The 15,652-nt window shown below is 40.5% G+C and overlaps 2 protein-coding genes across 2 annotated transcripts; both read left to right on the plus strand.

Moving 5' to 3' along the window:
• Nucleotides 4,191-7,693, plus strand: LOC107640260. Its single transcript, XM_016343798.1, has 4 exons — nt 4,191-4,270; nt 6,025-6,400; nt 6,443-6,550; nt 6,635-7,693. The coding sequence occupies exons 1-4, from the start codon at nt 4,191-4,193 to the stop codon at nt 7,691-7,693; spliced, it is 1,623 nt and encodes a 540-aa protein (XP_016199284.1).
• LOC107643132 (scarecrow-like protein 3) lies at nt 11,196-13,773 on the plus strand. The gene has a single exon (XM_016346702.2). It carries the CDS (start codon nt 11,983-11,985, stop codon nt 13,405-13,407), a length of 1,425 nt encoding a protein of 474 aa, XP_016202188.1. The 5' UTR covers nt 11,196-11,982; the 3' UTR covers nt 13,408-13,773.

Here is a 15,652-nt window from a genome sequence, read left to right on the forward strand (position 1 = left end):
TTTAGGGGAGGGCTCCAAACCTGGATATCAAGAAATTTCTTCTTGGCTCTCCGAGTTTTGTGCGGACCGAACTAGGTAGTTTTTTGTTTATTTGTAGCTAATTTTGATAACTTCCGACTTGTATTTATTCCAACTTGTATACTAATCAACTTTGTTCTTTCTTTCAGAAATGGTGAAAAGTGGGTCCAGCGCTGCTAACCAGAAGGTGCAGGAGGTGAAGAGGAAGGCCCACGCTCGAGCTGACGCCTAGAAAGTCGGAACTTCTAGCAATCTTCCCTCCCATAGGTCTGGTTTGGGGACCTCCTCTTCCAGGCCAATTTTGGTAAATCTTATTCCTACTCCTCCTCTTCCTCCTCCTACCCCTGTCCCCCTGGTTCAGCCCTCTCCAGAACCTGAGAAGAAAAAACGCAAGACCTCGGAGACCGATTCCTCTATTGCTGGGGAGGCCGGATTTGATGGTCCAAAATTCGCAAGGAAGCACATCCTTCCATATAGCCAATTTTATATGGATGATGCTTCCCTCTGAAACCATCTTCAAGTTCTGATTCGAGGGGGAATTCGGATAGCCGGGGTCTATACTTCTTTTCTTGATATTTTTGACAAGGCTCCCTTAAGTGCTTCTAAAAAATCCATATATGACCTTGAAGGGAGGATTGTCCTGTATCAAGAAGAGGAGAAGAGGCTGCAGGAGGAGAATGCCTGGTTGAAAGAAGAGCTTGCCCAACTCCAGGGGAGGGAGAAAAAATTAATGGGTCAATGTGCTATGGTTGAGGGGTTGAAGGAGAAGGCTGAGCAAAATTATGTTAGGCTCTTTTCAGATAATCTTGATCTGAAAAAACAGCTGGACCTGAATCGGGAGGCCTATCAGGCCTTGGAGGACTCCATTGTTGAGAGTTCTGAAGAGATGTTTAGGATGTTTAAGGAACAAGTCGGAGTGATTGCTCCCGACTTGGACCTTTCTCCCTTTCACCCTGATAAAGTGGTCGTCAATGGAGAGATAGTTTCTCCTCATCGTCCTGAGACCGACTCTGATTTGAAGACTCGTAGGCAGCGCATTATTGAATCTCCTCTTCATGAGGCTGAGCGGATGGAAGGGTTCTTGCCAAGTTCTTCTTCTAATCCAGGTGAAGTTCTGACCACTACCTCCAAAGAGATGCCTCCGACCCCTCTGACTTCCACGGCTGAAGCTCCGACTTCCTCTCCTGGTGATGATTTGAACCCCCTTCTTGGTCCGAAGTGATTGAAGCTATTTTAAGGCCCAGCTTGTTGGTCTTTTTTATGAACTCTTTTTATATTTGTTTGTATACTTTGCTTGTAGTTCCTTGACATTTGGTCCTTTTTATAGGGCCTTTAACAACAATTTTTATTTCTGGTCCTTTTTGGACAGGACCTTTAACAAAGTAATCGTTTTACTGTTTATGTGATGACGATGCGTTTCTTTGAAAACTTTTGTTGAATGATTCAATGCCTTTACAAGGTTTTGTAAAAAACCTTTGTTTCGATCCTTGGACGGAAAGTTTTAACTATGTGAAGCTTTTTAAGCTTTTAAGTTCTGAGAAAACCTTTTTATGACAAACTTTCATCATTGATTCCCTAAAGAGTTTTCGCATCTCTTTGTTTTCCATTACTTTGACCTCGTACGCTCAATTTAGTTTTGCCAATTGAATTGTTTTTATAACTTAGGTTATTTTCGCAATGCATTTTGATCTGCTCGTGCTATCCGACTTGTAAGTCGTTAGCTATTTTACTTCCGAGCTTGTCATGATCGACTTTTATAACCTCTTTACATTGACTTGTACCTTGTCGCTTTATCTTGCCGACCATGTAGGTCAGTCAAACAGATTTTTGCGCTTTTCTGAGCTTAAGTCAGTGCGTATCATAGTAATGATAAATGGAAATTTTAAAGAGAAAAGTAAAGAGATAGAGAAAAGAGATATTATGACTAATGAAATGTGGTTTCATAAGGGTGCTTTTGCTACTAAGGGAACGACTTATGGCTTTTCTACCCCTAGCCCTTACTTTGATGCCTCGTTAAAACCCCCTTCATGAAAACCCTTTTTGGGAAACCATAAAGTCGGGAAAAAGAGTACATCAGGGAGTGAGGTTCGCTTCTAGCTGTAATATCTCTTCATATTGCAAGCGTGCCATGACTTCGAAAGTCCGGATCCCCATAGATCTAACACTTTATAATAGCCTTTTCCCAAGACCTCAACTATCTTGTAGGGTCCTTTCCAATTTGCAGCAAATTTTCCTTCGCCCGACTTGTTTGCACCGATATCATTTCGGATTAGGACCAAGTCGTCTGGGATGAAGCTTCTTCGAATGACCTTTTTATTGTATCTATTCGTCATCCTTTGCTTCAGCGCTGCTTCCCTTATATGGGCTTGTTCTCAGACTTCTGGGAGCAACTTGAGTTCTTCTTTGTGAGCTTGAACGTTATCGACCTCGTCGTAAAATCTCACCCTAGGACTTTGCTCATTTACTTCCACAAGGATCATAGCTTCTATGCCATAAGCAAGTCGAAAGGGTGTCTCTCTAGTAGTAAAATGAGGTGTAGTTCGGTAGGCCCGTAATACTTGGGGGAGCTCTTCAGCCCAAGCTTCCTTTGTTTCTTGAAGTCTTTTCTTAAGCCCTGCCAGTATAACTTTGTTGGCTGCCTCAGCTTGCCCATTTGCTTGGGGATGTTCTACTGAAATGAATTGGTGTTTTATCTTCATACTGGCTACCAGGTTCCTAAATGTGGAGTCGGTAAATTGAGTACCATTATTCATGGTGATGGAGTGGGGGACTCCAAACCTAGTAATGATATTCTTGTAAAGAAACTTCCGACTTCTCTGTGCCGTGATGGTAGCTAAAGGTTCTGCTTCAATCCATTTTGTGAAGTAATCTATCCCACTATGAGGTATTTTACTTGTCCATGCGCTTGAGGGAAAGGCCCGAGTAGGTCCAGTCCCCACTTTGCAAAGGGCCATGGAGAAGTTACACTAATGAGTTCTTCTGGGGGAGCGACGTAGAAATTTGCATGCATCTGGCATGGTTGTCACTTTCTTACGAAGTCGGCAGTTTCTTTTTGCAAGGTCAGCCAGAAGAATCCAGCTCGGACAATCTTTTTGGCTAAAGATCTCGCTCCCAGATGGTTTCGACAAATGCCACCATGTACTTAATCCAGAACTTCTTCCGTTTTTGAAGTTGGAACGCACTTCAACAATGGCGTAGATATCCCTCTTCTGTAAAGGACATTTCTCACCAAAGTGTAGTTCTGTGCTTTCCTCCGGATCTTCTTGGCCTCTTTTTGTTCCTCCGGTAAGATGTCGAATTTTAAGTATTCGACCAGAGGAGTCATCTGTCCGAGGTTCAATCTGGAAACTTCTAATACGTTTAGCTTGGTTTCTGCCTTCGTGACTGAGGGATCTTGGAGAATTTCTTGTATCAGACTTCTATTGTTTCCCCCTGGTTTGGTACTTGCTAACTTGGAGAGGGCGTCTGCTCTGCTATTAAATTCCCGAGTTATGTGTCTGACCTCGGTTTCAGGGAATGCCCAAGATACTCCATAGTTTTTTCTAAGTATCTTTTCATATTTGGGTCTTTGGCCTGATACTCTCCATTAATTTGAGAAGTCACGACTTGAGAGTCACTGAAGACTATTACTTTGGTTATTCCGACTTCTTTAGCTAACTTCAGTCCGGCTATTAGGACTTCATATTCTGCTTGATTGTTGGAGGTCGGGAACTCAAATTTCAAGGAGACTTCTATTTGAGTTTCTTTCTGGCTAGCCAGTATTATGCCTGTGTTGCTTCCAACTTTGTTGGAGGAGACATCCACGTACAACTCCCAAGTTATGGAGGTCTGCTCTTGGTCTCCTGCGTATTCGGACACGAAGTCGGTGAGGTATTGGGCTTTGATGGCAGTCCAAGTTTCGTACTTCAAGTCGAATTCAGATAGCTCTATAGCCCATTGAACCATTCTGCCCGCAACATTTGTTTTTTGAAGGATATGCCTCATGGGTTGGTTCGTTCAAACTCTCATGGTGTGAGATTGAAAATAAGGCCAAAGCCTTCTAGATGCTACTATTAAGGCGTATGCGAACTTTTCAAGTTTTTGATACTTTAGTTCGGGGGTCTTGTAGCACCTTGCTTGTGAAGTAGACAAGATGTTGTCTGACCTCATCTTCTTGTATTAAAGCTGTTGCCATGACCTTCTCTGCGACAGTTAAGTATAACACGAGTTCCTCACCAGTTTTTGGCCGGATAAGAATTGGAGGTTGGCTCAGGTACCTTTTGAACTCTTGAAATGCCTTCTCGCATTCAGGAGTCCATTCAAACTGACATCCTTTTCTTAGAAGGGAAAAAAGTGGTAAGGATCTTAATACTGATCTTGCCAAGAATCTGGATAAAGCTGCAAGTTGGCCATTCAACTGCTGGACCTCCTTTAAGCAGGTTAGACTATTCATTTTGAGGACCTCTCTACACTTGTCAGGGTTAGCTTCAATCCCCCTTTGTGTTAGCATGAATCCTAGCTACTTTCCAGCCTCTACTGCAAAAGTGCACTTATCGGGATTTAGTCTCATCCCGTGTGCTATTATGGTGGCGAAGACTTTCGAAAGGTCGTCTAGGAGGCAGGCGTCATCCTTGGTTTTCACCAGCATGTCGTCTACATACACCTCTATCAACTCTTTCAAGAATAAAGGATGGTTATGCATCATCAAAGGTGGAACTACTCTAATGTTGGTTATCTTTCTACTATAAATATTAAACACACTGACATCCTCAGGTATATTCAAAATCCAATCTACTAAAAACATACTTAAAGCCCTTGTTAACTTAAGTATCGGAGTCTCTTGCAGGTATCACCCCCACCTCCTCATGAGGAACTCGGACGATGATACCTCGACACCAGCACAAGTCCAATGCTACTTCAGAAGGACTCGACCTCACGTTCAGGCCCAATGTTTCGAGGGTTACATGAAACGGTGATTTGGGGCCTGAATGAGGTCCAAACTTTTGAAGCAACATCACTTGTGTTGATGCCGAGGTGCCACCATCCGATTTTTTCGTGAGAAAGCGGAGGGTGGTACCTGCAAGAGACTCCGATGCTTAACTTAGCAAGGGTTTTAAGCATGTTTTTAGTAGATTGAGTTCTGAATATAATTGAATATGTTAGTATATTTATAGTAGAAAGATAATCACCTTTAGAGTAGTTTCACCTTTGATGATGGATGATCGTTCCCTTATTCTTGAAAATTTGTTGAGATCTTCATTCTATATAAAGGGGAGAGATTGTAAAAGATATTTCAGGAATTCGTTGCTTGTTCAGATAAGTAGGGTAGAACTTCTCTTATTGCTAGAGGTCGAGTAAGTGGAGGAGGTCACCTTTTTTGTGTGGGCTCTTATTTTTTTTGGGCTTGGTTGAGTGTTTTTGGACTAGGATATGAATAATAACCATTTTAAAAATGTTATAATTAAATAATTTTAGACTATATTTTATTTATTTATGTAATTTACCCTAATATTATATTTAATATTTCAGAAATATGACACAATTTGTGGGGTAATGTACTTATATAAAATAAAAGAGAAAGACTTACCTGAATGCAACATTTGCAAAGTCCTTACGTGCATATCCTTTTTTATAATTATGTAAACCGTGGGAGCTAACCACGGTTTCGAAGTTACATATAAACCGTTGCAACCTGGCACGATTTATGAGTGAAAAAGAATGAACATAAACCGTGGAAGGTAACCACGGTTTAGGAAGGCGGAAATATGACCATAAACCCCTCTAACCTACCACGGTTTATGAAGGGTTTTTTAAACGCATAAATCCTTGTTGGCTTCCACGGTTTATGAGGAGAAGAATTCTATATATATATGAGCAAGATTCAAGCTGCTGAAGAGATCATTATCATACAGTGACAAGTGAGGAAGAGAGTTTTCTTGTGTTAGTGCATTGCTCTGAAAAAATTAAAAGAAGCAAAAAATATGGTGTGAAGTTCACTGACAGAGAATCATTGAGTGTATTCATCAGTTCATCAAGCACTTTGTCAGATGTAAAGAACAGCATCTTGCAGAAGCTTGGGGTATTTGGGAGCAAGTGGGTGAAGAAGCTATTCTACAAGATTCCAATCGCAGTTGTCTCGACCGGTGTTAAGTATGATACGTTTGTGCTAGCGGCTGATGAAGATATTAGGGTTCTGCTTCATTGTGTTAGGAGTTTTCCGGAGGTCAGAATACATGAGCTGTATGCGAAGTTGGAGGTTGGTGTCGATAGTTCTGGGACATCAACTCCAGTTCATAGCTCGACTGCCGCGGGCGGTGCGTCTAGTTCGATGCCTGCGGCCAGACCATCTGTTCCGCAGGTTGCATCCCCTTCCTTCGCGGCTGATTTAGATCGAACAGAGGCAGTTGGTTCTGTACTGTTGGAGAATCTTGGGGTCTGACATCAGGCATTTGAGGTGGACACCGGTGTTGGCATGATTCATGATGTTCAAGGCTTCGGAGAACCTGATCGAGTAGAGAATGCAATACGGGACGATGACTCTGACCAGAAGCCTGTAGATATCATTGGGGACAGCGATGATGACACAGGTGCCAATCCACATACACAACATGGGCCTTCAATTTCTGGCACATAGCAGTACCCTCCACACTTCTCCACTCTAAACTTGGAGGCTCTGGGTCAACAGGCGGACGGAGGTGCTACAGTTAGGGGTTTTTCTACAGAATTTCAGATTGGGCAATCATTCCAGAATAAAGATAAAGTTGTTCTGAGTGTGAAGGACTATAGCATCCGTCGAGGTGTTGAGTACAGAGTCTTGGAATCAGATCATCTGAAGTATCATGGAAAATGCAAGGAGTTCGGCAAGGGTTGTAGTTGGTTGATTCGCATAGCGCTTCGTGCACGAAAGGGCACTTGGGAGGTTAGGAGGTACAACGATCCGCACACTTGCTTGGCCACCTCTATTTCTAGTGATCACCGTCAGCTGGATTACCACGTTATCTGTGCGAGGATTTTTCTGTTGGTTAGGGCAGATGCTGCGGTTACGGTAAAGGTCTTGCAACAAGCAACAGAAGCCGATTACGGGTTCAGGCCTAGTTACAGGAAGGTTTGGATGGCAAAACAGAAGACAGTAGCACAAATATATGGAGATTGGGAAGAGTCGTATGCTGAGTTGCCACGTTGGATGCTAGGGGTACAGTCGACCATGGCTGGGACAGTCACTGTGTTGAAGACCTCTCCTGTTCGACTTGGGGATCAGGTCGATGAGTCAACGGTGTACTTTCATCATCTTTTCTGGACATTTCCACCCTGCATCGAGGCCTTTCGGCATTGCAAGCCCCTCGTGAGTATTGACGGTATCCACTTGTATGGCAAGTATGGAGGCACGTTACTGTTGGCGATAGCGCAGGATGGGAACTCGAACATCCTCTCGATAGGCTTCGCCGTTGTGGAGGGAAAAAATGCGGAGTCATGGTCATTCTTCTTGTCCAACCTACGATCGCATGTGACGCCGCAGGAGGGTATCCTTGTTATCTCTAACAGGCATAATGGCATCAAGGCTGCACTTGAGGCCCCCGAGAATGGTTGGCTGCCTCCACGTGCTTTTCGAGCGTACTGTCTTCGTCATGTGGCTGCGAATTTTAGCCTGAGCTTCAAAGGTAAAGATGCAAGGAGGATGCTGGTGAATGTTGCCTAGGTAAAAACTGAAGCAAAGTTTTATTACTGGTTTGACATCATGCGGACTGAGAATCCGGCCATGTGTGACTGGGCCAATCGGATGGAGTATGACAAGTGGACCCAACATGAGGATAGCGGTAGACGGTTTGGGCATATGACAACCAACATTAGTGAATGTGTGAATTTCGTGTTAAAGGAAACTCGCAACCTCCCAGTCACTTCGTTGGTTAAGTCAACTTACGGGAGGCTTGCTGAGCTATTCGTGGTCCGCAGACAAACAGCGGAGGCACAACTGGGATCTGGGCATGAATTTTGTCAGGCGTTGGTGAAGGCTATTGATCGGAACATAAGAGACTCCAGGTGCTTCACCGTCACATTATACGACAGGCACCAATCCGGGTACACGGTGGCTGAGACAACACCGACCGGAAACTTCTCGCTAGGTAGCTATCGAGTTTCCCTTAAGGATCACACATGCGATTGTGGCCACTTTCAGGCGCTCCATTATCCATATTGTCATGCCATTGCATGTTGCGCCCACTCGCGCATCGTATGACTGAGGTCTTCAACGTGTACAAGCAAGGGTTTGTTCTGCCTATCCCAGAAGGCCTATGGCCCCATATGCTGGCCCAACAGTCATTCCTGATCCTAACATGAGGCGTGCAAGGGAAGGACGTCTGAAGGCAACCAGGATTCACGGTAGCATGGATCAGTCTGTTGATAACCGCCCAAAGCGCTGTGGGCTCTGCCGTCAGCCTGGTCATACGCGGAGGAACTGTGACCAGCGAAGACATACTACTGCCGGTGATGGTTAGATGTTATGACGTTTATGATCTTGTTGTTGTTGTCTAAGTTGTATTAGGAATGCTTAATTTGAATAATATTAGGTCTTCAGTGAATGAATGTCGTTAGTTTGTTCACTGTATTAAGTTCGTCTGTTTAACTCCTTTTATTTTAGATGCTTAATTGAAACACTTTGGTATGCTTATGAATGAGCTTAATAGTTGTGACAAATGAGTTCATAACCATAGTTCCTAGAACATATATATCACACATACATGTCTAATACTACATAACAACAGTCTGAAACAGAAAACCCTAAAGATGCTACTAAGAACATAATGGAACATAGTTCCCACCAAATGTAAAAATGACACATAGCTAATCAAAATCCTCGATGGTGTCACTGTTGTCATCGTCGAAATGACCAAGCAGGTGACCTCCGGTGCCACACAAAGGAGGACGCCGTATCCTCCTTGGTCACTGAGCAGCCTCTCCTGCGGATGTCTGTGGCGAAACGGCGCTGAATGCTGATGCTGGGGTCCCTCCTAACGCGAACCATGGGTCAGATGGAGAAGCTGTAGGCTCATTCAGATCAACCAGCAACTGAGGCTGAACATCCTGACTCGGTGGCTTGTACTCGGCAAACTGGGAATGAACCTTAGGCATCTGTGGCCTATATAGGCACGTGCGTATATACGCATGGTCTCTTCACTAGCATCTGCTGGGAGAATCCGAAACCTCTCATGGAACCATGTGTAGCACACTGTCATCTGCTTGACTTTATTCTGCGGAGGTAACTCCCTAAATAACTCGCGAAACCACACCCATGCGGGTCTTCTGTTCTCCATCAGATTCTCAAAGTCAGTCAGGCACCCACTAACGGGCTCTCCATCGATGGGCAAACCCGCTGATAAGCCACATCTTGCAAAGTGATAGTGCACTCCCCAAACGGCATGTGAAAGGTGTTGGTCTCAGGACGCCACCTCTCAATGAATGCGCTAAGTAGAGACTCATCAACCCAGAACCACTAACTGTTCAGCGTAGCCAAGTGATACAAGCTCGCGGTCTCCAGATACGGTATAATCCGGTCGTGTAAAGGCATATTCTGTTGTCTCCTGACACCGCTAATAACCTTAGTAGGCTGCAAAATGTGAATAAGAAAATCCTCAACATACGACCAATACTAATAACAGCAAATATAATTTTAAAAAATTATTATACACCCACATTGGTTTTCTATTTTCTCTAATAATAGTGATAAAAATAACAAAATAATGGCAATAATAATAACGACAATAACAATATTTACTATGAAGGATAAGACTAACATTAATATGAATAATAATAACAATAGTACTAATAATAACAACAATAACAATAGTAACAATACCAACAGGAATAATAGTACTAACAACAACAATAATAATACTAACAACTCCCAATAATAATAATAATAATAATAATAATAACAATAATAATAATAAAGTTGTATAACTAACTTCTTGGTCGATGTATCCAGCCACATGCGCAACGCCATTTAATCGGTACATGCGAGTTTTGTCTTCCATAGCTTCACCACCCAACTGGTTCAAAACCTCAAAGCCTCCCCCTAAACCTCAAAGCTCCCCAGATTCTCTCTCAACCACCCAACTTCACAAAATTTCCTTACAACGGATAATGTATTTATAGTATTTCATGCATAAATCGTGGTAGATCACGGAATTTTATGCCCATAAATTTTTTTCATAAACCGTGGTGACCACCAACATTTTCTAGCACGCATTTTTTAAGCATAATTCGTAGTAGCCTATCGCAGTTTATGTTTACTTTTACATGCATGTAAACTGTGCCTGCTTACAGCGTTTTAAATATAAAATAAAAATCGTGATTACCCACTACAATTTCCATATAAACTAAATCAGGACATGCATATAAGTAACTACCAATTGTTGTATTTCGGTAAAGTTTTTTCTCTTTTATTTTAATCAAGTCATTTGCCCCAATTTGTGTGTGTATACTCCACATATAATAATAATCTGACAAAACATCAAATGAAAATGGTTGATTCGAATATACTATCAATGCATAAGGCTTAATTTTCGGTATCACTTAACTTTTATAGTTGTTATTCATTTTCGCTGATCTTCATACATTTTATTAGTAAAAGTTGATCTAGAATCCGGTTTTGGAGAATTTAATAACATTCCGATTCGATGGATAGCAGAATAGTTTATAGTTAAAAGACAATATAGTTATTTGGTTTGAGAGACAGGGCCACCTAACCAGCAAGTCAGGTGGCATGTTATTAGAGTATGGTAATTTCCTAAGGAATTGGCAATTTCTAAGAAGAAAAATGGAATTTAGCTTAGGGTATGTCCTAAAAATGCCACCTAAGAATCCACAAGTAGAGATAAATGTGCAATCTACTTTTGGAGGTATCCTTAACCCCCTTGTCTGTTTGTCTTAATTGAAGAAGATAATACCAATTGTATGGTCATTGCGTTTGAAAATAAAACAAAACCATGTTTTGGCATCACATTGGGAGGCTTTCTTGCTATTCTCACACTCTCACTCACAACCCACTAGGAAACAAAATTGAGGGCAATGTTTGTCTTTGCTAAGGCATGTTTGGATTGTTGTAACCTAAGGGAATATTAAAACCCCTTGGCCAGCCCCGATTCCCTATCCACCTAAGAACAAGACAAAAGAAAAAAACGTTTAAAGTTGGAAAAAGTTTTTAGGTCTTTAGAGAGAGAAAACGAACTAAAAGACAGAAACTGCCGAGAGAGAGAGCTTGGCACTCTCGCACACAAATTCCATATACTCCACTCAGCACTGAGGACTGAGTGAAGTTAATGACAAACAATACGATAAAGACAAACGCACCCTTCACGCATTGTCGACAAAACAACGTTGCCATGAACAAGTAACAACAACAACCTCTTCCTCCTTGAATCCTGAGCCCAAACTCCAACCCTTGAATTCCACTCCACTCCCCATTACCGGTTCATACTTTTCCAAGGGGCAAGCTTTGGAATTTTCGTGGGGCTTCGTCTCCATTCTTCTTCAATTACAAAACCCACCAACCGATTAGATTTTCCTTCTCTCCTTCTCGTAACTCTGCTAATGTGCTTTTTCCGTAGGGTTCCCTTTCCTCTGCTCTTTCTCCTTCACTTTCTCGGATGAAGCTTGAGCTTCCCAATCTGATCAACCTTTTCTACTTCTAATCTTTCTTTTTCTTTTGTTTTTATCTGGACCAGCAACCACCCTGCTTTGCGTGTGGGATCTGCACAACTTGACTGTGAAATCATCTTGATTATAATAACCATAGTTCCTTTCACCAACCGCTGTGCTTGCTTTTATATTTGTATATGCTTATTCGTTATGTGTTCTTTGGGTTCTTCAAGTTTATCCCTTGTTTTGTGTAACATGTGATGCTGATATATTAGAGCCTAAAACTAAAGCCTTTTTTGTTTGTGAGCGCTCTCTTTTCAATCATCGCTCTTTTTCTGTTGCTGTTGTTACATGGGATCAATGTTTCAAGAAGAAGGATCATCTTCTGTAACTTCGTCACCCCTTCAATTCTTCTCGATGATGTCACTGTCACCTAGCATAGGATCTCCATACACATGGCTAAGAGAGCTGAAATCAGAGGAAAGGGGATTGGCCTTGATCCATTTGTTGCTGACTTGTGCAAACCATGTGGCTGCTGGTAGTCTTGAGAATGCAAATGTAATGCTTGATCAAATTTCCCAGTTAGCTTCCCCTGATGGCGACACTATGCAAAGAATCGCCGCATACTTCAATGAAGCGCTGGCCGATAGGATACTCAAGACATGGCCTGGCCTCCACAGGGCCCTCAATTCCACCAGGATTGTCATGGTTTCGGAAGAAATTCTTGTCCAAAAGCTCTTTCTGGAGCTTTTTCCGTTCTTGAAGGTGTCATATATACTGACAAATCAGGCTATTGTTGAAGCAATGGAAGGAGAGAAAATGGTGCACATAATTGATCTCAATGCTGCCGAACCTGCGCAGTGGATTGCTCTCCTCCAAGTTTTTAGCGCACGCCCTGAAGGCCCTCCTCATCTGAGAATTACCGGGGTTCATCACCAAAAAGAGATTCTAGAGCAGATGGCTCACAAGCTTACTGAAGAAGCAGAAAAGTTGGATATCCCCTTCCAATTCCATCCTGTAGTCAGCAAATTAGAGAATCTTGATTTTGATAAGCTTCGCGTGAAAACCGGAGAAGCATTAGCAATAAGTTCTATTCTGCAATTGCATTCCCTTTTAGGCCTGGATGATGAGGCCTTGCGAAGAAGATCTCCTCTTTTGTCGAAAAACTCGAACGGAATTCACCTGCAGAAAGCCTTGCTGATGAATCAAAGCACATTAGGTGATTTGCTTGAGAAAGATACAGTGAATGGCTACAGTCCAAGTCCTGACTCGGCCTCATCCTCGCCGGTTTCTTTAACAGCTTCAATGACTGCAGAGAGCTTTCTCAATGCCCTATGGGGATTATCACCAAAAGTGATGATTGTGACAGAACAAGACTCTAATCATAATGGTTCAACCCTGATGGAGAGAGTACTAGAAGCTCTGTATTCTTATGCAGCATTGTTCGATTGTTTGGAATCCACTGTCTCTAGGACATCAGTGGAGAGATTAAAGGTGGAGAAGATGCTTTTTGGTGAAGAAATCAAGAATATCATTGCTTGTGAGGGAGCTGAAAGAAGGGAAAGACATGAAAAGCTAGATAAGTGGATCCAGAGACTGGATTTGTCCGGGTTTGGCAATGTGCCGTTGAGCTATTACGGCATGTTGCAGGCGCGGAGATTCCTGCAGAGCTGTGGTTGTGAGGGATACAAGATGAGGGATGAGAATGGTTGTGTAGTAATTTGCTGGCAGGATAGACCTTTGTTTTCAATATCTGCTTGGAGATCTAGGAAGTGAGAACTAAGAACAAGCCAGACAATGATTCAAAGACAACAAAATTAGAGTCTTAAGCTTTATATTTTGTTTTGTTTTATTTTTCTTTGTTGGTATGGAAGAGACTTTGCCAATATGGTAAGGCAAGTCATCAAAATTAGCTTAGAGATAGTCCTATTTCCCAGTTAAACTCCATCATGAGGAGGAAAGAAAAAGTGGGAATACAGAGAAAGTTGTGAGGGAATGAAGAACTTGTTCTTTTTTTTTTCTTTCTTTTTTTCTGGTTCTGTTCATCAGTGTTTCAATGCTGCTCATTTTTATTTTTCTTGAACTCTTATACCCTAACTTGTATCTGCCATTTGGTGTGTATATTATAAGCTATTTCTCTCATTTACTTGTTCAGTGTTAGTTGAAGACATAAATTGATTCTCTTTGTCCCCAACCGCTAGTACTTCAGATGACAATGGAGTTGAAAACTTGTGTTTTGTATTTGTAAGATCTAACCTATTTTATTTTGTTTGATTTTCGTTTGAACTATATTACACATTGTTGTACTATGATAGTATGATTCACATTATTGTGTTGAACTCTAAATTATTGTGTTGAACTCTAAAAAGAAAAAAAGAAAAAAAAAAAAACTGGATTCTTCAAAGCAAAAGAAAAACACAGGCCACATAACATAAGAGAAAGACAAAGCCATGTTTGTCATTCGGTAAAGTTGGCAAGTTTCCTTTCTAAATCTTAATCTTAATAATGGATAAATACAAACTATTTTTAGTTTGCCGTTTTGGTCACGGTTGCTATTTTCGAATGACATGTTTGAAAAGAAGTGAAGTTAAATGTTAATGTCTTGCAATTTTAGTACAATCATAGCATCTTGTTCCAATTCATGTTCTATCACATTTTATTTAAACATATCTATTTATATAAATTTGATTGGACTGGTTATTCTTTATTGGAAAGTCCTCAATGAGAATCCACTAGAGGAAGAACATGATATTCCCTATCTTATGCTGGAGGATTTAATTCATCTTTAATTTTTTTTTAATTATCTAATTGTTATTAGTTGGGAATTGAACTCGGTTGTAGCATTTTATTTTTATGTTATGGTATTATTACTTTAGAATATGCGAAAAATGTGTACCAAATTCCGGGGAAGAGAAAATATACAAAATTTAGTTTTTATAAATATTTTATTTTGTTATTTTCCAAAGTTCCAAATTGGCAATTCGCACGTAGACCTTTTGTATTTACTATTTTATTAAATTCTGCCCAGCATGTAATCAGTAAAAGAAAAGTGAGTAATTCTACACCATTGGATGAAATTTCACACCATTAAAAATATTATTGATGACTATTTAATGGTTACAAATTACAAAAGTTGTTGGCCCCTAACACTCCTCATTGGCACAATTTGCGAAATGGATCCTTTTAATTTTTTTTAACAATTGAGAGAGTAAAGTGTGATTTTTCACCATTAATTGTTATAAGTGGGACCAAAAGAAAACATGAGAGAGAATACATCCAAGGATTATAGATCACACTTTATTGCCTCAATTTTTTTCAATAATTGAAAAGATCCATTCCCCACAATTTGTTGCATCATATGTGTGGTCAAGTTTTTTTATTAATTATATAATATTCGAGCGAAACAAAAAATCCGAACATTCATCATTTGCTTTCTTCCCCGAGTAGCGAATAAATACACAATTTTCGTTTTTTTTTTTATTTTTATTTTGGATCTACAAACACACTCACACACACTAACCTAGCTAGTACTGTTAGAATTTGAATTTGGTGTGGTTTAGTTTGAGGCAAACACCTTTGCCATTGCATCATATGCCTCAGCCACCACACAAAATATCAATTTTAATTAAAAAAAAGTAAAAAATAATAAAATATTAAAAGCAAGAATTTAATGATCTTGTTGATATCACTGATGATATTAATATTGAAAACAGTAATAAATTTTTTTTAATATTATTTTATTTCCTATAAAATTTTTTTTTAAATTTCAAATGGATCTACTGGTGTTATTTTTTTTATAAGTCTTGTTTTTATTTTGCAAGGTTTGTAATTTTTAATTTAGCTCTGAATTGTGTTTGGAATTTTTGATTCTATCAATTTTGTTATGAAATCGAAATTTTCTTAAAATTAGTAGTATATCAAGAATGAAAAAATAATATAATTTATTTAATAATGAATGTAGTTTACAAAAAAAAAAAAACCGTTTCAGGTTTACGAATTCTCGACAAAAGTTTTGCCTTTA

The sequence above is a fragment of the Arachis ipaensis genome, chromosome B05, assembly GCF_000816755.2.
Source record: "Arachis ipaensis cultivar K30076 chromosome B05, Araip1.1, whole genome shotgun sequence".
Taxonomy (NCBI): domain Eukaryota; kingdom Viridiplantae; phylum Streptophyta; class Magnoliopsida; order Fabales; family Fabaceae; genus Arachis; species Arachis ipaensis.

What these genes read in the sequence shown, in the direction of transcription:
- LOC107643132 (XM_016346702.2), top strand. Translation starts at nt 11,983, where the DNA reads ATGGGATCAATGTTTCAAGAAGAAGGATCATCTTCTGTAACTTCGTCA.
- LOC107640260 (XM_016343798.1), top strand. Translation starts at nt 4,191, where the DNA reads ATGACCTTCTCTGCGACAGTTAAGTATAACACGAGTTCCTCACCAGTT. An exon ending in ATTTAGATCGAACAGAGGCA is followed by an intron (nt 6,401 to 6,442) that starts GTTGGTTCTGTA and finishes GTCTGACATCAG; the next exon opens with GCATTTGAGGTGGACACCGG. An exon ending in ATGACTCTGACCAGAAGCCT is followed by an intron (nt 6,551 to 6,634) that starts GTAGATATCATT and finishes GGCACATAGCAG; the next exon opens with TACCCTCCACACTTCTCCAC.